This window comes from Silene latifolia, chromosome 11 (assembly GCF_048544455.1).
Source record: "Silene latifolia isolate original U9 population chromosome 11, ASM4854445v1, whole genome shotgun sequence".
Taxonomy (NCBI): domain Eukaryota; kingdom Viridiplantae; phylum Streptophyta; class Magnoliopsida; order Caryophyllales; family Caryophyllaceae; genus Silene; species Silene latifolia.
Genome location: NC_133536.1, coordinates 208,837,568 through 208,863,913, shown reverse-complemented (window position 1 = coordinate 208,863,913; position 26,346 = coordinate 208,837,568). Strand labels below are relative to the sequence as shown.

General features: G+C 45.2%; 1 protein-coding gene across 1 annotated transcript; it reads right to left on the bottom strand.

The window, feature by feature from the left end:
• Positions 1-22,555: 22,555 nt before the first annotated feature.
• On the bottom strand, positions 22,556-23,665 carry LOC141615422 (heavy metal-associated isoprenylated plant protein 21-like). The gene is made up of 3 exons (XM_074433787.1): positions 23,507-23,665; positions 23,247-23,322; positions 22,556-22,917 (listed from the first exon to the last, which is right to left on the bottom strand). The coding sequence occupies exons 1-3, from the start codon at positions 23,576-23,578 to the stop codon at positions 22,622-22,624; spliced, it is 444 nt and encodes a 147-aa protein (XP_074289888.1). The 5' UTR covers positions 23,579-23,665; the 3' UTR covers positions 22,556-22,621.
• Positions 23,666-26,346: the final 2,681 nt, after the last annotated feature.

Here is a 26,346-nt window from a genome sequence, read left to right as displayed (position 1 = left end):
AGCTAAGGGCGGAATATAAAAGCTCAAATTAACCTCGAGTGGAAAATAAGAGAGCTCATGAGCATTTGACTCAAAAATAACGCGAGTATAATCCAGATGCACAGACGGGTTTGTATTGTAAGGTGAAGGAATCTGGTCTGCTAAATGAGAAGATGGGTATTCATCCCAGATGCAAGGGACGGTAAAGTCAATTGGGTCAATTGGGTCCTTAATAATAGGTTCATCCATAGTATCATCATAACTATCCCATTTAACCTCAAGACTGTCAAAACTTTTCTCCTCACTCTCCTTATAGCTAGACTCGTCAATAGGGAAGTTCTCAAAGAGACATTCCCAGTCGTCCTCACTATCTGTGCAAGAATCATAGAGGGGTTCTAAATTATCCTTATAAAAGGGATTATCAACCACGCTAATGGTCTCCTCTATTTCTTCGTCAGTATTTCCTAAAACGGTTTCTAAGGTCTCACCCACCCCCTCATCTGAGTCAACATGAAGAGAGAAATTGGGTTTAAGAGTTTCAGTAGCAAACCATTCAAAAAATTCTAATACCTCTTTTACGGGGATTCCTTCGAAATCCCACTTACCATTAGCCTCGAGGTATGTTCGCGTATGGGCATTGATTCCCCGGATGATAGACATGCATATTTGGAGTCCCGAAAGCATTCCTCCTCTTGGTTCGAGCCACTCCTCCCACCTGTCTATATAAGAACCAAAACTTTCGTTCTCTCTCTGCGGAAAGTCTAGAACGAGAGACATGAGAATAGTCTCAAGGAACCGAGGTTCCTTGAGACAAGAAATAGACTAAATAAAAACAGATAAAACTACGCTGCCTCCCCGGCAACGGCGCCAAAATTTGATACCGTCGTTTTAGTATCAAAAATAAATACCTAAGTACTACTAACAGAAGCTAGCAGTAAGTAAGGTCGATCTCCACAGGGAGGCAAAAAATGAGATTTATCTGTTTTAAATTAGTCTAAGAGTAACGGGGGGGTTTGAGTATGATTTCTAAACTAAGAGAGACATAAGGTAAGAGAAATAAAGGCAAGAGCTATAAAAGCGAGAAAAGCTAATTAGGTGTGATCAGATAAAGAGGGATATGTCATGAATTCGGTTTACGACGGCAGTTTACTAATTCAGTCATAAATAGCCTAGACAATCTAGTGTGAGAAGGGCAAGGGAAAGATATTTTCGGTCCGCTATCCACCCTAAACTACTACTAACTTAACTTTCGCCCTCATTAGGTAGTCTACTGTTCATAGCAGGTTTGTTCATTCCAATCTTTCGATCCAGGAACAAAGTTAACCAAATTAAAGTTATTTAGAAGTGCGCATTCAACTAAACAGATTACAGTTATATTGTTATGGGGACAGATTCTCACAATTAATCATCTAGCCTATTCATAACATCGCCACTTTACTACCATGGCTCCCCTAATCCTAACATAAGGAGATTAGCTACTCATGCTATCGATGCAATCAACACCAATAAACATAAACATGCTAAGAGACATATTAGAAAGATTAAGATTAAGCATAAACTAAACAAGGATATTAGAAGAGCAATAGGAAAAAGATTAAGAAAAACAAAGTATTGAATTAAGAATAAAAAGGAAGAGAAAGATTACAATAAAGCAAATCCGGCGTAAAGAACAAGTATCAGCAGTAATCTCAAGAGTAAAGCCATGATTAAGAGTATATGAGATGTGATAAGAGATGTTTATTAACCTAATAACGACTTTCTTATATAGGGAAGTGAAAAATAAACAAAAGATAACCTAAACACGGATTAAAACCTTGCGGTAGATAGGAAAGTACTCGATCGAGTACTTTAAAACTCCTCTATCGAGTAACTTATAGCAAAACCCTCTTGATCGAGTAGAAAATCTACTCGATCGAACACTATCTAAAATAGTTTATTCGATCGAGGACTTTAAACTACTCGATCGAACACTATAGTACTCGATCGAGTGGTTTCCAGCGCACAATTCCTGCTTCGCGCACTGAACTTAAAACGGCTGTCATTTCTTCGTTAATTGGGAAAACAGAGCGTTTCCGATGGCGTTGGAAAGCTAATAGGACAAGCTTTCATCACCAATTGAAATCACCTGAAAATCAGTTGTAGAATTCGAGATATGGCTCTTCAAATTAGGCACTAGTAATTTGAAGTTCTTCCTTTGCTCGCCTAGCTATCTTACTTCTTTGCGCATCACAATTAGTAGTTCCCAAGCTCCGAATCAACTCATCTCCTAAATGCATGCATAGGGACATGTATTAAGCTTGATTATGTTCCTTTCCGGTTCATACCTGTAAATAATACAAGATAAACCAAAGTAGACAATTCCGGGGACATTTGTAGCTAAACACTACACAAAATGCATAGAGATGCATGCAAATATGATACAAAAAGTCTATATAAAATACACGCATCAAGGAGCAATAGTACCAGTACTCTCTGCCTCGTGCCAGCCATGTCATCAAAATATCCGCTTATCACCGTCCTTGCCGAGTCAGCACGTGACCTAGCTATGACACCCTCGCCTAGGCCATCCTGGTTCTAATATTATTAGTTTTCTTAATAGTCACAAATTTATTCATTGTAATAAGGAGCCTCACTCCCACCTTTGTCATTCGTGTCAGGTCGGAAAACACAAACATCTCCCTTTTAATGATTAAAATTCTATGTCACCTTTTCCTTTCGATATTGTGCATTGTGATTTGTGGACGTCCCCTCTTCTTAGCAAAAGTGGTTTTAAATACTATATGGTCTTTATTGATAATTACACTCAGTACGTATGGGTTTATCCACTAAAATTCAAATCCGAGGCATTTCAAAAATTTCAAAAATTTCGCGCTTTAATTCGCACTCAATTTTCAAAAGAAATTAAAAGCTTTCAGTGTGACATGGGCCGGGAGTTTGATAAGTAATCCTTTCACAACCTTGCCTAACATCACAGCCTCACTCTCCGATTCCCGTGTCCACACACATCACCTCAAAACGGTAAAGCAGAACGCATGATACGTCGTCTAAATGAAATAATGCTCACACTTTTACTTCATGCTTCCCCTTCCCCCCACATTTTGGGTCCATGCACTTCACACCGCTAGTCCGCTACATATATTTACAACGTTCTTCCCTCCAAACTTCTATCACATAGATCCCCCGCTTCCGCTCTCTTCCTCCGATACCCAACTTACAAACACTTACGAGTCTTTGGTTGCCTATCCTACACCAACACCTCCGCCACGCGCCATCACATACTTCAACCTCGGTCTACTCGTTGTGTCTTATTAGGCTTCCCCACCAACTATAGAGGGTACCGGTGTCTTGAGCTCGCCTCAGGTAAAATTCTGTTGTCTCGGCATGTCACATTCGATGAGCAAACCTTCCCCTTCGCCACCACTAACCCGACTACTCCCACAGCCTATGACTTCCTCGCCCCTCCCCTGCCTAATGACACTTTTGCCTATCCCTCCTCCCCTAACCAACTTGACCCCGTGACCCCATCCACACCCGTGTCCCCAGCTACACCCGTGACCCCACCCTCACCTCCCTCCTAGCCACATTCCACTACGCCCTCCACCACTCCTGCCACGACCTCACCCCCATTCCCAAACACCACCCCATCGACCACGGTGGAACCGTCCCAACCCCCACCAAATTCCCAGCCCCAACCACGACCCCAGCCTCATCCTATGGCCACCCGTGCTAGCCATGGCATTTTCAAACCCATCGACCACATGAACTTAATCACCCAAACACCAAAAACTGTGTCTCCCTTACCCAAATCCCTCTCTGACGCCCTCCGTGACCCGAATTGGATTGCCTCCATGAACACCGAATATCGTGCTCTTATTGATAATAATACATGGTATTTAGTGCCCCGTCCCTCAGATGCTCATGTGATTAAGTGTATGTGGCTTTTTCGCCATAAATATCGCTCTGATGGTAGTCTTGAACGCTATAAGGCGCGCTTGGTTGTTAATGGTAAAACCCAACAAGTGGGTATTGATTGCGATGAAACTTTTAGCCCCGTTGTCAAACCGGCTACTATTCGCACCGTGTTGAGTTTAGCTGTTAGTCGTTCTTGGCCCATCCATCAATTGGATGTTAAGAATGCATTTTTACATGGTGATTTACATGAGACGGTGTTTATGCACCAACCTCCAGGTTTTGTCGACAAGTCTCGGCTGGGCCATGTGTGTAAACTTCGGAAATCTTTATACGATCTAAAGCAAGCCCCAAGGGCGTGGTATCATCGTTTGGCTACTTTCATTACATCCCAGGGGTTCCGAAGCAGTATATCTGATGCTTCCCTTTTTATTTATCGACAAGGTTCTCAAACTGCATATCTATTACTTTTACGTCGATGATATTGTTATTACTGCTTCCTCCTCACATTTTTTGCAGCAAATTATTACATCTTTGTCTCGTGAATTCGCTATGACGGACGTCGGTGCTCTTCACCACTTCCTTGGCATTACTGTAACCCGCTCTAAATCCGGTTTATTTCTTTCACAAGGTCAGTATGCCAAGTCCATCCTTGCACGAGCTTCCATGACAGGCTGCAATCCTTCGGCTACCTCAGTAGATACTCCGGCCAAAATGAGTGCCTCAGATGGCCCTCCGGTTGCTGATCCCGCACTATATCGAAGTCTTGCAGGTGCACTACAATATCTTACTATCACTAGTCCTGACATTTCCTACGCGGTACATCAAATTTGTCTATTGATGCATGACCCGTGTGAGCCCCATTTACATTTCTTGAAGCGTGTTTTACGCTATATCAAGGGCACCATGGAGTACGGCCTCACACTAACCGTGTCCAAGTCACACGATCTTATCGCTTATACCGATGCTGACTGGGCCGGCTGTCCCAACTCTCGCCGCTCCACTTTCGGGTATTGTGTCTTTCTGGGTGACAATTTGGTTTCTTGGTCTTCAAAACGTCAAGCTACCGTATCCCGTTCTAGTGCCGAAGCTGAATATCAGGGTGTCGCTAATGTAGTGGCTGAAACGACTTGGCATCGTAATCTCCTTCTTGAACTTCACATGCCAATTCGCACCGCCATTCTTGTCTACTGTGATAACATCTCCGCCATCTACCTAGCCGGCAATCCCGTACAGCACCAGCGCACAAAACACATTGAAATTGATATACATTTTGTTCGTGAACAGGTGCAACTTGGACGCGTTCGAGTTCTACATGTTCCTTCGCCATTTCAGTACGCTGACATCTTTACGAAGGGCCTTCCTCGACTGTTGTTTACTCAATTTCGCTCCAGTCTCAGCGTCCAACCTCCTTCCACTTTGACTGCGAGGGTGTATTAGTAAATAAATATATTGTATATATTTAGTTGCACATATTGTTATTATGTTCACACATATTTTCACATTGTATTACCCGGTATATATTATATATCGTCAATCGACATTATGAAATAATTACGGAATACATTTCTTTCAGTGATAACAATGGATAGTTCTAACACATTGCTCCCGATGCCTAGAGCACAGCAGTTCACCTCTGCATATACCGAAACACCCGTGAATCATGAGAGCCATGACCCCTCCATCCTGAGTCCTGAACAACACAAAGAGTTAGCGAGACGGACCCCCCCCCCCCCCCACACACACACACACACTAGAGTCTAGTCTAGATATAAAATGTATGTAGGTTCATTATTGAAGTCATAGGTTAGACAGAAGAAAGCAGTGAATAAGTTGGTACACCGCATGGACGGTTCTCTTTTGCTCACCTTTCTCCATTTTTCCCTTTTTATTTCCCTTCTACTTTGCATCTTAATCATCTCATTACCATATTCTGCAACTTCCTATTTTTAACTCTTGTTTTTTCCTGTTTTTGACACCTACTGTATTTATTATTCCATTTTCTAGTAGCTTTTATAATGCTTAATTATTCGTAAATTTGTTCGTCTTTTATGGTATCGTAATTAATTAAGTTGCGTGAAGCAATATATATGTACATATGCGCTAAATCTAGCAATTAAGCGTAAACTAGTGAATCTTGTATGAGGCGATTTCTATGTATTGAGACCAACTTAAATAGTTTAGTTCTATGTATATGGAGTAGTTGTCTAGTTGACTAGTTTAAGGTTTTGAACAAATTTAAAAAATACTCCCTGGTCATTTATTGTCCTTTCTATTTTAGGAATGCATTTGATGAACAATTTGGTCATTCACACTCAATTTGGTCCACGTGTCATTTAGTAATTGACTCTCTCCTCTTTTCTTGATCTTTGTGCCAAAATCAAAGAACGATAAATGATCGGGACGAAGGGAGTATTTGAGGTCCATAGTTAAGAATTTTCATAGTTTTGACTACGTATACTTGTAGAAATCATTGACTCGTGTTTATCATGCTAGGATTAGAAGGATATACAAATAACTTTAAGGACGTGAAATACACATGACGCAACAAGTCTCTCGAATAAGATTTTTTACCTGACAATAATACAACTCGGTATACGATAAATATATTTACAAATTCTTGTTTAAGACGGTGGTGCTCGTCTTAACTAAAAATAGGTTTCTGAATATATATTTTATATTTATCATGCCTATCTCGTGTTACCTAATGTTAAGTAATTGTAATATGGAATAACAGTAAAATGGTTTTATACAATATTGTCGCAAAAGGTGTCGTCTTGTATAGTTGTTTTACAATACATTACTGTAAAACCACCATTTGTTTTTAATCAAAATAGGTACCTTTTTTCCTTTTTGTGAACAGTATTTTGATCAAAGATAAACAAGAGACGGAGGGAGTACTCTTGTAAAAGTATCTACATAAAATAACACGGTTTTACCATAAAGTCCATGTAAAATTGTCTTGCACCCTTTTTATGATACACATATTTTTTTAATGTGAAGTTGGAATATTGCATTAGTGCTCTTAATAACGGTCCGTTTTTCTTAAGACCATTGCTTTTGGTCTGAAATAAGACGGGTAACATGTCATCATTTTACAATAAAATGTTGTTATTTTCTGATAACATGTTACCATTATTGTTCACATCATTTTCAGGGTAAAAAATGACACCTCTAGTCATAACATTTTGTGAATTAATTGGTTACATTTTCTTAAAAAAATGGCAACATTTTAGCCGTCTGACAAATAAGACCAAAAGTGTCGGTCTGAAACAAGAATTTGTGTCTTAATAATAATCCTTAAGTTAGTTGACACATAAACATATTTACGTACTGTAAGATGCATTTCATGCATATATATAATCATGTATTACTATTAACTTTGCAATGAAAGCACCTTTGTTTAGTGGGAAGCAACCCGCCGCAAGAACATTTTAACTTTCGCAAATTCTTACCGTCTGAAATAATAAGACAGAGCTTTGAGATCATTTTATGGTTAAATATGAACCCATAATCTAACTAGTGTTACAATTTATGGTGACTTCTTTTTTCAAAAGTAGTCACATTTAACTACAAAATAGTCTCAAAAAAACATCTTATTGTTTGAGACGGAGATGACTTGTTTGGCAAGATCGACTCTACTTTTACCCCCACCCATAGTTAAACACTTTCGTGCTATCAAAATCCTACTTATCTTTTGGCCTGTGCTGCGCACCAAATGTAACACGAAACCGTAACAATCAGTGACTAGTTATAACTTATAAGCCCCTTTTGTCATTTTTATTTTTATTTTTATTATGCTTATTTATTTAAGTGAATCACAACCTTGCATTTCTAGATTCTTTGTCAATTTTATTTATGTGGGCATTGCCCAATTTATTCTTCTTCCATAAGTTTCTTATATGTTGTCATTTAATTGGTTATTCCACATGCCTAATTTTTTTGCTGTTGTGATTTCGTTTGATCTTGATCGATTCAAGTCGAATAGGGTTATAAAGATTATGCAGAGTAAAGTTGAAGTAATAAGGTTGGTAGCAGCCTAGCAAGGATGAGCCTACAATTGAAAAAGATCTATATCGTCTTTGAATGACTTGGTAGTTAACTAGTTTAGATCTTGCAAAATATACAGAGTTTTAGGTATAGACTCCATATTGAAGAACCTGTTTTATAATTCTGAAATCGCCTATTTTAACCCGTTAATGAAGTGCATCCTCTTCTTCTGAATTTGGATTATTAGACCATCCCCAAGCAAAAGATCGACTTAATCGGGTCAATCAGAATTTTACTCTTAATCACCCCTTATTAACTTGATCCATTTTTACCCTCCCAAGTAATCAATTAATCCAATCATTTTCCACTTTTCAATATTTCTAATCATTTCCAATCATTTCTCACATTCTCTACCCCACTAAAACCTCTCTTTTACTTTTTCAATTATTATTTACTAACTAATTATACACAAGTTTTTATTGTAATTTTAAAAAAAATAAAAGTACTCCAATATATTAAACATTAATTTAATGACGTACACTTCTGAAAAAATTATTAAATAACAAAATTAAAATTTAATAATCGAAAAGATGATTTCATTGACAATAAAAAAACCCGCATACATAATTAAAAAAGCTGCATACATAATTTTTTTTTTTTTAAAAAAAAGCAAACATGATACACTAAAACTTGGGAGAGACGGTCTCTCACTAAGTTATTGAGAGACCAAACTTTCGTACCCTTTTATTTATATTTCGTACCATTTTTATTGTTGATCGTGACATAGTAATTTCGTACCTATATACATAATAAATGTACCCATTTTATCATTAATCATGATTTGTACCTATTTTATTATCTTTAATACCACTTTTTCTCAAAATTGTACAATGGTCTCTCAATAAAACTTATTAAGAAACCGTCTCTCAGGAGACCTACTCAACATGATATTAAAAAACATGTAATACTACGAAATAATATAAAGCATCCGAAACTAATTTTAGTTACGAAAGTGTTCCGGGTGTAATTCCAGAGCAAGTATCGTTACCACCCGTGGCTTGTAGAGTAATGTCTTTGGTTGGATTCTTCTTGTCCTTATCGTTCCTCTCGGCCTCTCTCGCAACAATGAACAGGCGAGGGCTTGGCTTTGTGCCAAGCGTACTCACTCCGACGCTCAAGTCAGCAAACTCAAAGGATTAAGTTGTGTTGCTTGGCTAGGTATGTATTGTAGAGAGATGAGGGAGATATTACCAGATGAATAGTGTATTTAGGTTAAGTTGTGGGATCCTTTCCTCAATGAAGGTTGAGGAGTATATATAGGCTTTCACCTTTTGTCACGTAGTGACCAAGTGGCCAAGTGGCGATCGGTGGAAAGACCGTTCTACCCTCACCGATGGACCTACGGCGGGCCGGCCGAGGGTCTTGGATGTGAGTACGCGGATATGTGCCCGGTGGCGGGTTGCCATGCCGATACACAGCTAGCAAGCAGCCGACGGGCTGCATCGGCTAAGCGGTCTAAGTCGTTGACTTGTGTGGATATCTTTGACCTCGTTCAATATGTTGACTTGGTCGGCGGTGCGAGAATATGCCCCATCAATTTGCCCCAGCCGTAGTCTATGCCGTGGTATAGGCTCCGATGTATACCGAGCGTATATTCATGCGGAGTAAGTTTCGAAAATCTCTCTGTCGGCGTCTTCTTGTGTACCGGCGTGGCTCTTGCTAGGCCGTACCATATACCATATCCCCCCTCCGCATGGATGCGTGAAGGGTATCCGATGTGGAAAAGAATCAAGACGCCGGCCGAGATCGGGGAAGTGAGGGTGCGGTTGACTTTGATATGCCCCGCCGTGCTCCCTGGCTTGGTTGATCGGTGGCGGCGGAGACTAGGTACCTACATATTTGTTTGCGGGAGATGAACAGTCGAAGAGATGTGGATAGGCGTGTTGAAGCGTTTGGTCACGTTGCATTGATTGACATTCAACCTGTTGCGACGATTGACATTCCGCGGTTGCATGCTTGACACGCGTGTGTTCGCTGATTGGTTGACGCTTCATGGGTCGTGCCCGATTGGTCCTTCTTCATGGGCTTTTCTCTATAAATAGGGTAGTTATTCCGTGATTTTGGCCTCCATTTTATTTTCGAAAATTTTTCTCTAAAATCTTCATCTCTCCAAACTTTCAAGGGTTTTCTTCTTCTTAATCTTCGGAGTATTTGATCCGGCGTGTGTTTTTCTTTAAGGTAAACAAGCAAACTTTTTATTTTTTTCTTGCTAGTAATCTCTGTGAATCATGTCTTTCGCGATCTTTGGGGGTTGGTACTTCTGCGGCGGGAGTTCCCCGTCGTGTTTTGATGAGGAGGAGGTGCGGAGGCCGTTCCGCTAAGGTTTGGGGGCCCTAGGTCTCCTTCCCCCGCAGCTGAGATGCCTCTCCTGGAGGAGTTGGTAGATGGGGATGAGGATGAGGGGGCTCCTGGTGACGGTGGGAGGAGGGCTACTCCGGATCGTGGTGAGGGGGCTTCCGTTGGTGGTGGGAGGAGGGCTATTCCAGACCATGGTGAGGCCTGCACGACTGGCCTTGACCGTGCCTGGACAAATAAATTCGCAAGCGACTCGGGGAAACTCTTTTCGGAGATCACTTCTTCCTTGGTGAGGGGTATAAAATTGTTTACCCTCGGGAGGGTCAGCGGTCTCTTTGTCCTCCCCGGTCATATCGGCGTGTACATTAGGCAATTGGAGTACGGGCTCCGGTTTCCTTTGAACGAACACGTCGTGCCCATCATCAGAGCGATGAATCTTGCGTGGCCCAACCGCATCCGTCCGTTGGCCGTGAGGACAATAATCGGCTTTGTGTGGCTCTGTCTCTATAAAGGGGAGGTCCCTACGGTCGACTTATTCCGCCGACTTCATAGTCTTCGGCCGTCGTTCGCCCGACGGGTGGGGTGGTACAGCGTGCAGACGGAGCCGGGATATGTCTCCGTAAACAAGCTTACTTCTTGTAAGGACTGGCAAGAGCGATGGGTGTATGTCAAAGTGCCGGATGACTACCCGTTGCCTCGGTCTTTTCAGGGCCCCGTTCATTTACGGTGTGAGACCCGGGAAGAGTATGAGAAATACGTCTCCCGGGGTAGCAAGGTTAAGATGGACGTCACTTTTGTCCCTCTTTCGGCGGATGAGAAGCGGGCAATGCAGCTATTTGATCGAGGAGGGATGGCTGCCCCCGACTCAGATTATTCTTCAAGACGAGATGCTATGCCGCGTCGGCCTCATACCGGCCCTCAACTGGGGTGAGTGGGGTCGGTGTGAGGCCCACCTTTGCTCGTTATGTTCCTTTTTCTGAGCTTTGTTTTTCCCTTTTTTTGTGTAACTCTTGCTCGGTTTCTTGCAGATCGGTTTGGCCGGGATCTGTCTGAGAAGGACCTGAAGAGGCTGGGGCTTGATAAGGACGGGAAGGTTCTTATCCGTCATCCTACGGCTGAAGCGAAGGATCGCCGATTGTCCCCTAACGAACTCATGGAAAGACAGACGAAGGCGTTGGATCAGGAGACGGCTCAGGCACGGGTTCTTGGTGGCGTGCCGAAGAGATCAAAGAGGGCGGCGTCCAAGTCGGGGGCTGCATCAATGGCAACTCCTTCTTCGGCCCCAGTGGCCGAAAAGGTTCATGTGGAGGTGATCAACATTTCTGAGGGGGAGGTGACCGTTGCTAAGGTCCCTTCTCCGAGGAAGAGGAAAGACCCACCGTCTGCTCCCACCATTGCCGGGGAGGAGCCTGCTTCCACCAGCACTCCAACTAAGAGGGTTCGAACTGGTACGGATTTAACCTGTGGTTCGGATTTAGCCGGCTCGTTGGGTATTCCCGACGACAGGCTTTCTGACGTGCCAACGCAAGGTGACATGGATGCTCGTGTAAATTTTTGTAGATCCATCGTCGGCGGCTGTCGTTCCCACCGAACGGCAAGCGGGAAGCGACTGAGAAGGCAAATCGGGAAGGCGGCGAGATGGTGGTGACCAGAACGTCGTCGTGGACTCCTCTCCCCAGAAGGTTACTCCCGCCGAGCTCGTGGCGGAGGGCGAGAAGATATATGAGAGGCTGGGGAGATGGAGTCGTCTGGCCGTGTCTCTTATCCAGGAGCAAGAAAAGGCTGCGGCCCGGGTCGGGACCGGTGATTGCACGGCTCAAGCTCGATCTCTCCGCTGCGAGGGGGAAGCGGGAAGGCCCAACCGGATCTTCGTGTTCTTTGTGAGGCGTGCGGAGGAGGCCGAGAAGCCGCCGAGGGCCGAGAGGGCCAAAGTTGAGGATGCTGATGGCGCCACGGCCAAGATGATGGAGGAGCGGGATAGGTATAAAGGTGCCTATGACGCTGTGGTTGCCAAGAGGGACGAGTGGGAGGAGCGGTTTCACAAGCAGGCGGAGATGCTCAGCGACGTGCAGGCTATCCTTGCTCAAAAAGAGAAGGATATTGAAATGCTCCAAGATGATCTCCTTCCAAAAATGTGCGTCAAATTCCGTGACCAGGCCGAGGAGGCGGCCAGGGAGGCGATCAAAAGGTCTGTCCCCGACGGCTCCTTCCCGTGGGATAAATATGACCAGTTCATGGATGAGATAGCTGAGGCTGCGGAGGCAGCGGCTGCTGAGAAGGCGGAGACGGCGAAGGCGGCTCAGACAGCTGAGGCCAAGGAGTTGCTTGGAGATGGTCAGCCTTCCTCAACGCCGGCCATCGAAGATGTTGTTGCTACTGATGGGGGGCAACAACAGGCATAGGGAGACGGGCGGTCGTCACCAGACTCACCCGGCGTCTCGGATAGCTTTAGCTGTTCGGGGGCCAATTATTGAGCCTTCTCTCCCTGCCATCCTTTTGGCGCTTCAAATCCTAAGTCTGTAATCTTTTGCTTTTTTGTTTCTTTGCTTTTTGTAAAGCTTTGGTAGGTAGAGTTTAGGCTACCCTTACGGGGACGGCCGTCGTTTGTACTCTCCTTGCAGTCATCCTTAATAGAGCTATTTTGTCGGCCTTTGGCTTGGCCGGGGCTTTGATCACAGTTCTTCGTTCGTCTTTTCGCGTTACTAATTGAGTGCGTTCGTTCTTACATCCGGCCTGACCGAGGCAGTTTGAATGCATGTCCCAACCGTGTTCAACGCCTTTAGCGTTCGTAACTGTGCAGGCATATTGACCGCTAGATTGGCGTCTCAATTGCACTGAGTATACGTTTCTTTTTAGCGTATCGGCCGTCGTGTTCCCCGTCGCTCTCGGTTTTGACCGAGGTAATCGGGGTTGCGGCTTTGATAGCGTTCGTAACTGTGTAGGCATATTGACCGCTAGATTTGCGTCTCAATTGCGCTGAGTATACGTCTCTCTTTTAGCGTATCGGCCGTCGTGTTCCCAGTCGCTCTCGGTTTTGACCGAGGTAATCGGGGTTGCGGCTTCGATAGCGTCCGAATCTTGTGTAGGCATATTGACCGCTAGATTGGCGTCTCAATTGCGCTGAGTATACGTCTCTCTTTTAGCGTATCGGCCGTCGTGTTCCCCGTCGCTCTCGGTTTTGACCGAGGTAATCGGGGTTGCGGCTTCGATAGCGTCCGTAACTGTGTAGGCATATTGACCGCTAGATTTGCGTCTCAATTGCGCTGAGTATACGTCTCTCTTTTAGCGTATCGGCCGTCGTGTTCCCCGTCGCTCTCGGTTTTGACCGAGGTAATCGGGGTTGCGGCTTCGATAGCGTCCGTAACTGTGTAGGCATATTGACCGCTAGATTTGCGTCTCAATTGCGCTGAGTATACGTCTCTCTTTTAGCGTATCGGCCGTCGTGTTCCCCGTCGCTCTCGGTTTTGACCGAGGTAATCGGGGTTGCGGCTTCGATAGCGTTTCTTTCCTCGTCTGGTGGCAAATTTCGGAGGAGGACAGACACTTCGATGGAGAACTTGGGCGCTTCATTTATATGTTATGATTGTGCGTTGGGGTGTCCACAATGGGTTTGGATACCTCCGCCGCTATACAAAGTATTTTCTCAAGTTGTCGGTGTTCCAATGGCTCATCAAGGGCACACCTCCCATGTCTGTCAGCCGGTATGTACCCGGCCTCATCTCCTCAACCACTCTGTAGGGACCTTCCCAGTTGGCCGTCAGTTTGCCGTGAATATTTCCTTTGTTGGTGGCCGCTGACTTCCTTAGGACTAGGTCTCCTATTTTTAAGTCCCTTTTGTGGACTCTTCGGTTGTAGGCTCTCTTCATCCGGTTCTGATATACGGCCAAGTTCAGGCGTGCTGTGTCGCGGCTTTCTTCGACCAGGTCCAGGGAAGCCCTTAGGCCTTCCTCGTTTTCAATTGGGTCGAAGGTGGGTTTCGAATGTCGACCTTTGTTGCTTCGATCGGCGGGATCGCCGGAGCCGTAGACTAGGTGGAAGGGGTGTATCCCGTTGCTTCTTTTTCTCGTGGTTCGAAGGGACCACAAGACGCCGGGTAGTTCATCGGCCCACCTTCCCTTAAGGTCTTCGACTGTCTTCTTCAAGCCGTTGAGGATGGTTTTGTTGGCTGCCTCCGCCTGCCCGTTACTCTGTGGATGGCAGACGGAGGAGTACGCAAACTTGATGCCCAGCTCCTCTAACCAGTTCATTATCAGGTCGCTCCAAAATTCTCGACCGTGGTCAAATACCATAACTTGGGGCAATCCGAAGCGGGTTATAACGTTTTCCCAGATTACCTTTCTGACGGCTGCTTTGTGGTCTTCTTTGCTGGCACTGCTACGGCCTCAACCCATTTGGTGAAGTAGTCAACGGCGACGATTAAGAATTTCCTTCCTCCGGAGGCTGTTGGGAACGGTCCTAGCATGTCCATCCCCCATTGCGCGAAGGGAAGGGGACTAAGCACCTATTTGTAAGTCTCTCGGAGGGAGCGTGTATCACGGGCGTGCATCTGACAGTTCGTGCACTTCTTGGTCTTCGTTCTGGAATCTTGAAGCATGGTGGGCCAGAAGTAGCCAGCTCGGAGAGCTTTGTGGGCTAGTGTTCTTGCCCCCATGTGATGTCCACAGATGCCCTCGTGAATTTCTGTCAGTATTAGTTCTGCGTCGGCCGGACCGACACACTTCAAGAGTGGTCTTATTACGGATCTCCTATACAGCTCCCCTTCGAATACCAGGTACCTTGCGGCGATCCTTTTTATTTTGGCCGAGGGATTGCGGCCCTCCGGCAATTCACCTGTAAGCTTGTATCTCATTATAGGGGTCATCCACGTTGTCTCGGTCTCTACGTTACCCACCATGCCGACGGTCTCAGTGATGCTTTTCGCATTCCTGATATCTACCAGCACGGTTCGGCTGACATTCTTGATGGTTGAGCTGGCCAGTTTAGAGAGAGCGTCGGCCCGGTTGTTTTCGGATCTGGGAACACACTGGATTTGGAAGGATTTCAATTTTGCTACGTCGGCTTTTACCCTCTCCAGGTACCTTACCATTCCGTCGTCCCGAGCCTCATACTCCCCTCTGATTTGGTTGGTAACCAACAAGCGAGTCGTTCTTCAACACGATGTGTTCGCTCCGGCAGCCCTAGCTAGCTCGACTCCGGTTATCACCGCCTCGTATTCGGACTCATTGTTCGAGGCCGAGAAGGTGAATTTCAGGGCGTACTCAAACTCGTCCCCGTTTGGGCTGATGATAAGGATGCCGGCTCCTGAGCTATTCGTCGTGGAGGAGCCGTCGGTGTAGACCTCCCATATGCCAGGGTTTGGCTCTTCCTGATATGTGCACTCGGCCAGGAAATCTGCGAGCGCTTGCCCCTTTATCGAAGGCCTTGGTTTGTACTGAATGCCGAAGCCAGAAAGTTCCACTGCCCATTTGATGAGCCTGCCGGATTGCTCGAATTTTTCCAAGGCTTTCTCCAACGGCTGATCGGTCAGGACCGTCACGGGGTGTGCGTCGAAGTAGGGTTTTAACTTCCTTGTGGCAATGACAACGGCAAAGGCTGCTTTTTCAATTAGTGGGTAATTTTTCTCGGCGGGCAACAGTGTATGGCTGACGAAGTAGATTGGGTGTTGCTGTTTGTCTTCTTCCCTGATGATCACGGCGCTGACCGTGGCCGATGTAACTGCTATGTATAGGTATAGCGTCTCCCCCAGTATCGGCCTGGACAGAGTTGGGAGAGTCTGAAGGTGAGCTTTTAGTTGTTTGAAAGCCGTGCTCTGTTCTTCCCCCCAGCTGAAGTCTTTATTTCCTTTTAACACCTTGAAGAATGGGGTGCTCTTGTCGGCTGACCGGGAGATGAAACGGGCGAGAGCCGCCATCCTCCCGGTCAGCATCATAACCTCTTTTCGATTCCTTGGTTCCGGCAGGTCTAGGATTGCTCGGACTTTGTCTGGGTTGGCATCTATGCCTCTGGCACTGACAAGTACACCAAGAAATTTACCTGCCCGGACACCGAAGTTGCATTTCATCGGGTTGAGCTTCATCTTGTATTTCCTTAGCGAACAAAATGTTTCGTGTAAGTCGGCCGGATGCTCTTGTCGGATTTGCTTTTTACAATAGCATCGTCGACGTAAGCCTCAATGTTTCGCCCTTTTTGGTTTTGGAACACTTTGTCCACCAGCCTCGTGTACGTTGCTCCGGCGTTCTTCAAACCAAACGGCATCATTTTGTACATGTATGTGCCGTTGGCGGTGATAAATGCACATTTAGGCATGTCTTCTTCGGCCATAAACACTTGGTGATATCCCGAGAAGGCGTCCAGTAGGCTCAGCATGGTGTAGCCCGCCGTGGCGTCGATCAAACTATCTATTCGAGGCAAGGGATAACAATCTTTGGGGCATGCTTTATTAAGGTTTGTAAAGTCCACACACATTCTCCATGCCCCCGATGACTTCTTCACCATTACAACGTTGGCTAACCACTCGGGATAGGTACAAGGCATGATAAAACCTGCCTCTAGTAATTTATCTACTTCGGCTTTGATGGCGTCGTCCTTCTCGGCGGAGGAGTTCCTCATTCTTTGCTTGATCGGGCGGCGGCGGGGAGCACGTTCGGCTTGTGAACAATCACCTCCCGGCTCACGCCTGGCATTTCGGCCGCCGAGTATGCGAAAACATCTTTATTTTTCCTTAGCAGATCCAGGAGGTCGGTTCTGAATTTTGGTTCCAGGTTGACACCGATTGTTATGTTGCGGCCTGGGTCAATCTCTACCTCCTCGGTCTCTGCTTTTTCGACCATGCCGATGGTCTGGTCGTTCCCGGATCTGGGGGTGTACTGTATCCGGAAGGTTTTTAGTTCGAAGCGACGGCTCTCACCCTCACCGGATACGATTGCCCCATAGTCCTGGGCTTCGCACTCGCCCTTGATCTGGTTGGTCACTAAAAGTGAGTCCGTCATCACTACGATACGCTCTGCTCCGGCGGCTTTAGCTAGCTTAACTCCGGTTATTACCGCCTCGTATTTGGATTCACTGTTCGAGGCCAATGAGGTAAGCTTCAGGGCGTGCTCAAACACGTCTCCGTTTGGGCTGATAATAACGATGTCGCCCTTCGAGCTATTAGCGTGAACCTCCCATAAATCGGGGTCTTCGTTTTTCGAGGTGAGCTTCTGCGCTTCCCCCCGGTCCGAGACATATATCAGTGTTAGGGCCCTGATGGATACCACAGCGTCGATCTCGCTCAAAGTGATCCGGCCTACGAGAACGTTGTGGGCGGACACGCCGTCGATGACTATGAATTCAGACATAACGCTTTTGGCTGTATTCCCCTCGCCAAATTTCACCGGCAATCTAACCGACCCCGGGGTACCGCACCGTCCCAGAAAAGGCGTACAATGGGTCGGTGCGGGGGTTCAGATCTTCGATCCTCGATCCGAGGCCGAGAAAGCATTCTCTGTACATAACGTTTGTGTAGGCGCCCGTGTCAATCAGGCATCGCTTCACCAAATGGTTGGCTATGTCCAGGCGGACTGTAAGTGGGCTGCTATGAAAAGCGGCGACTCCATCGTAATCTGCTTGTCCAATGGTCATGTCTGGGATGCTGGAAGCGGGGGTTGCTGTGTTGGGCACAAAGTTGATGGCCGGATGAGGCTCATCCTGGGGCCGTTTGTGCTCATGAGCGGACCGCCGCTTTTCTTTGTCGCCGATGACGACGTTGACTACTCCTAACCGCTCGGCGGTGGACTTTCATTGTTCGATCCGCCGGTGTCGGTTTTCGGCCTTTGGCAACATATTTGCCGAGGCTCCCCTTTCGGATCAATTCCTCAATGGCATCCTTCAGGTGTCGGCAATCGTTGGTAAGGTGTCGGTGTGGCGTGGTACTTGCGATTGGCTCGTGTCACCGTCACTCCTCGGCCTAGGGGGTCTCTCCCATTTCGGCCCTCGTTCTTACTCAAAGCGAAAACTTCGGCGGCTGATATAACCAGAGGGGTGTGATTTTCGTACTGTTTTTTGTAGTACGTTCCCGAGCTCCCCCGGGTATCCGCCGGGCTGTGTTTCCAGGCAGGCTTGTCTGACCGTGTCCTATCATTCTTACGGCGTCTTTCATCGGACCGTGACCTGTTGTTGCCACGGCGTCTTTCCCCTGGGCGCTCGGCTTCGCTGGGGCCTACCCAGGCCTTGTGATAGTCTTCTACTTTGATGGCCTGGTCGGCCAACTTCCTGGCGGCGTCCATGCTCAGGCCTCCGCACTTGATGAGCTCATTTTTTAAATCTCCCTTCGGGAGGCCCTTCATCAGCGCGAAGGCCGCCAGCTCGGGATTGATTTCTCGAATCTGCTGGACCTTTTCGTCAAACCTCTTCACGTAGCTCCGGAGAGACTCGCCCCCCTCCTGTCGGATAGTCAGGAGGTCAGATGTCTCTACGGCCCTTCTCTTGTTGCAGGAGTACTGGGCTAGGAAAGCGTCCTTCAGGTCGGCGTAATAGTACACCGAGCCGTCAGGAAGCCCTTTGTACCAACTCTGAGCCATCCCATGCAAAGTTGTTGGGAAAATTCGGCACCAGACCTCGTCGGGCTGCTCCCATACCGACATGTAAGACTCGAAAGCCTCAGCGTGGTCGACTGGGTCACCATCTCCCTTGTATGACAGAGGTGGCAGCTTGAGCTTGTTCGGCACCGGGACTTCTAGGACGTAGGCGCTGAGGGGCTGTCTAACCATGTGTCGAACGATACGCGGCGATCGGCTCCTTTCGTCCCTAACCTGGCTTCTTCCCACGTGACGGGAGGGGCTCCTTCTTCGACTCGGGCTTCTTCTCCAACTCTGCTGAGTTGGACTTCTCTGGCTCCTCCGGGGTGAGCCTCGTTCGTGTGGCGGGGACGCTGTCCTCCCACGAGTGCGGGAAGGACTTAGGTCTGCCGCGCCCACTTTGGGCTCCCCCGGCGTCTTGACTGGGTCGGCTTCTCCTAGTGCTCCGTTCAAATTTTTCGGAGTCACATTTTGGGCCCTGGTCTCCCGGACAGTTTCCGCCGCTCTTGTCGGCGTGACAGTGTGAGCGGGCGTATTACTAATTAGGTCCAGGAGCATTTTCAGCTTTGCTACGTCAACCATATGTCCCATGATGGTGACCTGGTTGGCTGGCAGCGGCGTGTCGGGTATTGGTGGCATCCCGAACTCCGGTTGGATTACACCGCCGGTGGCGGGCTGTATGACTCCAGAATTGTTGAAAGTATCATCTTGGTAAAATGCGGTTTCGTCAGTTACGACTGCATCTTGTTGTTTCGACATTTTCTTAGCTTTTTGGGTGGGTTCTTGTTGGTTTTTTTTTTTTTTTTTTTTTTTTTTTTTTTTTTTTGGGAATGAATGTGACTAGCTTCTAGTGTCGTTTCCCACGACGACGGCGCCAATTGTTCGGGTGTAATTCCGAGCAAGTATCGTTACCACCCGTGGCTTGTAGAGTAATGTCTTTGGTTGGATTCTTCTTGTCCTTATCGTTCCTCTCGGCCTCTCCTGCAACAATGAACGAACTGAGGGCTTGGCTTTGTGCCAAGCGTACTCACTCCGACGCTCAAGTCAGCAAACTCAAAGGATTAAGTTGTGTTGCTTGGCTAGGTATGTATTGTAGAGAGATGAGGGAGATATTACCAGATGAATAGTGTATTTAGGTTAAGTTGTGGGATCCTTTCCTCAATGAAGGTTGAGGAGTATATATAGGCTTTCACCTTTTGTCACGTAGTGACCAAGTGGCCAAGTGGCTGATCAGGTGGAAAGACCGTTCTACCCTCAGCCGATGGACCTACGGCAGGCCGGCCGAGGGTCTTGGATGTGAGTACGCGGATATGTGCCCCGGCTGGCGGGTTGCCATGCCGATACCCGGCTAGCAGGCCGATGGGCTGCATCGGCTAGGCGGTCTAAGTCGTTGACTTGCTGTGGATATCTTTGACCTCGTTCAATATGTTGACTTGGTCAGCGGTGCAGAATATGCCCCATCAGAAAGTTTTACCAAATATGCTCAATGAGATCATTTTTCAGAGCAATATGAGTGGCATAATCACGAATTTCACCATGAATTTCTACGAATCGTTCTTGACGCTTTTGGCACTTGGGCAGACTATTTTCTAGGCCTTTGTACTCTTTGTACTTTTAATGTTAATATACTTCGTATTAGTTTTCTTTTTTTTATTGGATTTTAAATATTGTAACCAATTACAATTTGACACATGTAAGGTCAATCCTTGGGTCAATTTGAGCAAGTGAAGGTCATCAATTAACCTCTTCTCACCTTTTCAACTCTTGGGTCACCCTAATCTTTTGCTTAAATGTGGATTAAGGTGACCTTTCACAAATTGACCCTCCCTAATTGACCTTGCTTGGGGGTTCTTAATATAATTAGACCTTACAATTATTATTCAAATTTAAGCTTATAAATTATAAGTAAGTATATAAGATCTTGTAATTGAAAAGGAGAAGAATAATAATTCAATAAAACAAAAGGAAGTCAAAGTAGCTAGAAAAGTACTTTTGTAGGAGGTTATATCCTAGAGATTAAGTGACATATTGTCATGTGGGTATGACTTGACCATCACTTGAAATTGGTCTGTTTGCTTTCCTACAAACATGCACATGCTTTGTTCTCTTGAAAGCAACTTCCATATACTCTGAGCATTACTTGTAAGCTTATCACAGGCCTTCCTCCAATAATATCCATATTTGTTATCATTTCGCCTTGAGTGTCGTTTTCTAAAAAAAAAAAAAAATCTTGTTCTAATGAATGTTTGTCTAAGCTGTCGAATGACTATCGATCTACTATTTACTGAACACGAGATATTCGACTTGTAAACTGATCATAGGGCTTCATTTAATAATATACAAATATACAATATATGTTATCATTTCGCCTTTAGCCTCATTTCTTAACCAAAAAACATTTTTGTTCTAACGAAGGTTTGCCTAAGCTCTCGAAGGGCCATCTACCATTCAGTAAACTCAAAATTAATTTGGAAGGAAATAAAATTAAGAAAATACTACAAATTATGTACACAACTTTAAGTATGAGGCGTAGATTGTGATTTTGTCGGAAAAAAGACTTTCGTAGATGTACACAACTTTAAGTATGAGGCGTAGATTGTGATTTTGTCCGAAAAAAGACTTTCGTAGATTGTGGAAAAATCTAGGAGAATCATAATTTTATGTATTTCATATCTCATGTTAGCATTGTTGTAAGAGGTTGATAGTCCAAACTCAACCTAATATGAATAGAAGAATAGTGTTACACTTTATGTGGCAATACTCACAAAGTCACAAGAGTGTAAACTAATGATCCAAAATTGTAGGAGGCACAAAGAAAAAGTTTGTAGTAATTGGTTGTGATTGTCATGTAATTAAAGCCACCATTTTCGCAATCTTTTTCTCTTCAAGAGTTGTCCTCATTCGATTAGTTCAAAGATACCCACTATTCTACATACATTTGTGCTATTTATTTTTACTATGCTTCTCTTTTAATTTGCTTTCTCTCATTGTTCTCACCTGTTCATATCCTATTTAATTTAATACTATAAAAATTGAAAAGAATGCATTATTGTTTTATACATATATCACTTTCATAAAATCAAACATGATCAAGAAAAAGTAAGCTTATCATCTTCAAAAGCTCAAATTAAAGATCACAATAAAATTATAAAAAAGTTTTAGTTTCTACTTTCTTTAAATTGAACATGCTTTGGATTGGACTCGTGCATGTAATATTGTCATAAGTCATAACATACAGCCAGCCAGTGGCGAAGCTAAAATTGACGATTAGGGGCGGCGAAAAAGTTCAATGGGGTGAACAAGTAATGTAACAAGGCAAACGCGAAAAAAATTCGAAAATGCTAAAACTTTCGGGACTTTTCAATGTTCAGCGAGAACGAGCGCCCCTGCTAACCCCCTAAATCCGCCACTACTTACAGCTAATCTTGCTTAATAGGACAATACTTACTTTAATAATAAAACTGATTCAATTACTCAGTTGATGATAATAAAACAAACTTTTTGCTATTTCTAGACAACCACCTTAATTCCTTATCATATAGGAGTACATATAATATCTATTTGGATGTGTTTTACTATTAAAACAGATATTGCCTTCTTAAACAAAACCGTGTGCAAACTTAGTAAGAAAACTATTTTCACGTTTCTAATGATTTTAGGTGAGTAAGGCCATTTCTTATCGTTTAGAGACGAAGTGTTGTCGACGATAGGTACACTATATGCACTTGTCTTATACCTAGCTCATTTATTTCATACCAACAAAATAATTAATTTCCTGAAATTTTCACATCATAGTAGTAACGTAGGAATGGTACATGAAGCTCGAATAATTATTACATAATTGTACAAGCATTAGGGTTATCATCATTAAAAAGAGTAGAGATATTCTCTTGAGGTAAATGATAAGTAGGATAAGCTTGAACAACATCTCTTACATAACCAGAAGGTGCTCTTTTATCATATGCTCCGGCAACATATGGATATGCTACTAAATTATGTTCAATATATGGCCAAAACTCTGCTCTTTTCTTCCCCGTGTCCTTTATTTTCTTCAATACCTTCTTTGGATCAACATGTCCTGTTACTGTCACCTTGCTTTGCTTCCGGCTTATTTCTACCGATCTTACACCTACATCAACACCAAAACAATCAATGTCGGACTCAGGGTGAACAAGTAATGGTTTCATAACGTAAACTTGAGAAATTTGAAATTTTAACCAAAACTTTCGAATTTTTCATTGATTGGCCAGCAGAGATGAGCACCTCTGCTAACATTACATAACCCCCTTAAATCTGCCACTGGTTGGACTACTTTTAGTACTCCTAATATATAGATAGTCATGCATGCATATTTTTATTCATTAGTCGATATCAGTTCAATTGAGCTCATTTCAGTTCAATTTTTTCGAAGTATATAATCAGAATTAAAGTCAAGGATATAGCAAAAAGAATATGAACCTTTTAGAGAGGAGACGGCATTTTTAACTTTGCGTTCACAACCATCGCAATCCATTTTCACTTTGATCTCAACCGTCTGTTACAACAACAACAACAACAACAACGACGACAACAATAAAAATCGTCGTCTTAATCTAAACCATTTAAGATAGACAAGAAACGAGAAAACAAAACAACAGAATATAGTATAATATGATGAGGTTGTGAACGGAGATAATAGTGTGTAGGATGAGTTGGGAATAAAGGAAGATGATTATTACCTGCAATGGTTTGCGTTTGCGCCTTATTGGGGTGACAGTGCAAAAGTTGGCAAGGTAGTCGAGTGCACCCATTTTTTGTAGGATATAGCAGCAAAGTATGTACTTACATTAGTTGGAAGACATGGGACTTTGTATTTATACAAAGAAACTTGGTCTTAAAATTATCCAAATGTCACATAAAAGCATCTAGCACAGTTGTATATAATTGGTCCAGTCCTTCGATAGAAAAGTTAATATAGGGAAGTCCAATGAAAAAGTTGGAATTGTATAAGGGGTGACAATATTCCTTTTCTCTTGTTTTGATTTTGATATACTTACTTGATAAGTAAGCTCGATATAGTTTATACATTGTAAATTATAGTATATCGGGTTATTTAGTGTTTGTCATTGATGGGGCATATTCTGCACCCGCTGATCGAGTCAACATATTGAGCAAGGTCAAAGATATCCACCACAAGTCAACACCTCGGACAGCCTAGCCGACGCAACCTGTCGGCCTGTCACCTGGGTCTCGGCCAGGCAACTAGCCAGCCGGGGCACATATCCGCGTACTCATATCCAAGACCCTTCGGCCGGCCTGCCATGGGTCCATCGGCCGAGGGTAGAACGGTCTTTCCACCTGCTAGCCACTTGGCCACTACGTGACAAAAGGTGAAAGTCTATAAATACTCCTCAACCCTCATTGAGGAAAGGATCCGAAAAATAACCTAAATACCTCATAATCTGGTAATATCTTCCTTATCTCTCTACAATATATATACTTCGCCAAGTGACACGCAACTTATCTCTTTAAAGTTCACTGACTTGAGCGTCGGAGTGAGTACGCTCAGCCAAAGCCGAGCCCTCAGTTTGTTCATTGTTTCAGGAGAGGCCAAAGGAGGATTCAATCAAAGACGTCATTCTACAAGCCACGAGTGATAACAAATAACTGCTTCGGAATTACACCCGGAACAACGGGCAGGCGGAGGCAGCCAATAAAACAATCCTCAACGGTTTGAAGAAGAAAGTTGAAGACCTAAAGGGAAGATGGGCCGATGAACTACCCGGCGTCCTGTGGTCCCTTCGGACCACGGAGAAAGAAGCAACGGGGTACAGTCCATTCCACTTAGTCTACGGGTCTGAAGCAGTCCTACCAATTGAAGCAGCGGTGCCGACATTCAGAACGGCCACCTTTAACCCAGTTGAAAATGAGGAAGGTCTGAGGATCTCCCTAGACCTGGTCGAAGAAAGCCGAGATACAGCACGCCTCAACTTGGCAGTATACCAAAACCGAATGAGAAGAGCCTACAACCGAAGAGTCCACAAAAGGGACTTAAAAGTAGGGGATCTGGTCCTAAGAAAGTCGGCCGCCACCAACAAAGGAAACATTCATGGTAAATTGACGGCCAACTGGGAGGGTCCCTACAAAGTGGTTGAAGAAATGAGGCCGGGTACATACCGGCTGACAGACATGGAGGGTGTGCCTTTGATGAGCCATTGGAACACCGACAACCTCAGGAAATACTTTGTATAGCGGCGGAGGTGTCCAAAACTATTGTTGGCACCCCAACGCATGTTTATATTTAATGAAGAACCATCCAAGTTTTCCATCAAAGTGTTTATCCCCTCCGTAGTCATATCGAGGTAGACGCCACGGCCCAAGCCGGGCAGTCACCCCAAGAAGTAGACGCCGCGGCAGTCACTACCTACGCAGTTGATACTCGCGAAAGCGACCAACATGCCTTAGGAACGTATAAGTACAGTTGAGACGCAATTCTAGCCGCCTCGGCCAACCGAAGGCCTGGCAGAGGAAGCGATCAATATGTCTACAGATACGAACGCTGTCGAGCCGTAACCTCTAGCCGCCTCGGCCAATCGAAGGCCTGGCAGGGGACACAACGGTCGATACGCTAACATGTTCACAGCGGCGGTTGGGAAGCGCAAATTTGACGCCTCGGCTTGACCGAGAGTGAAAGAGGAAGCGACCAACATGCCAACATGTTTAGAAAACGTTAAGCACAGTTGAGATACGCATTCTAACTGCCTCGGCCAGGCCGAAGGTAAAAACAAAAAAAAAGCGCTCAATTAATAACGTAAGAAGACAAGTGAAAAATCGTGATCAAAGCCCCGGCAAAGCCGAGGGCCAATAAACAAGCTTTATTGAAAATGATTACAAGTAAGGAGAATGCAGACGACGGCCGTCCCCATAGGGATAAGCCAAAACACAACCTACCAAAGTTTTACAAAAAACAAGGAAAAGAAGAACAAAAGGTTACAGACATATCATTTGAAGCGCCAAAAGGTGGCAGGGAGGAAAGGCTTAATAATTGGCCCCCGAACAGCTGAAACTATCCGAGATGCCGGGTGAACCTGGTGACGACCGCCCGTCTCCCTATGCCTGTTGCTGCTCGCCACCGGCGACATCAGCAGCATCGTCTTTGGTAGGAAACCCAGAAACTGTCTGGGCAGCTTTAGCCTCAGCAGCCTCAGCTGCCCTTGCCCTCTCAGCTTCCTCCTTGGCCGCCTTCGCCTTCTCAGCATGGGCCGCCTTCTCCGCAGCCTCTTCTTCCTCCTTCTTCACCCTTGCCTCCTCAACGGCCTTCGCCTCCGCGGCCTTCGCCTTAGCATCGAGCTTATCATCAAACAGCTCATCAAATTTTTCCCACGGGAAGGAGCCCTCAGGAAAGAGCTCCCCGATCACTTCTCTAGCGGCGTCCTCGGCCAAGTCTCGGTATTGGGCGCACATGTTAGGGAGGACGACGGTTTGGAGCGTCTCGATGTCCAACTCCCTCTGGGCAATGATAGCCTGCATATTCCGAAGCACCTTCCCCTGGGCCTGGAACATGGATTTCCATTCGTCC

Excerpts from the sequence above, each read along its gene's own strand:
- LOC141615422 (XM_074433787.1), bottom strand. The coding sequence starts at position 23,578 with ATGGGTGCACTCGACTACCTTGCCAACTTTTGCACTGTCACCCCAATA. Across the intron at positions 23,323-23,506 it reads GCAAACGCAAACCATTGCAG|ACGGTTGAGATCAAAGTGAA; the intron begins GTAATAATCATC and ends TTGTTGTAACAG. Across the intron at positions 22,918-23,246 it reads TGCCGTCTCCTCTCTAAAAG|GTGTAAGATCGGTAGAAATA; the intron begins GTTCATATTCTT and ends GTGTTGATGTAG.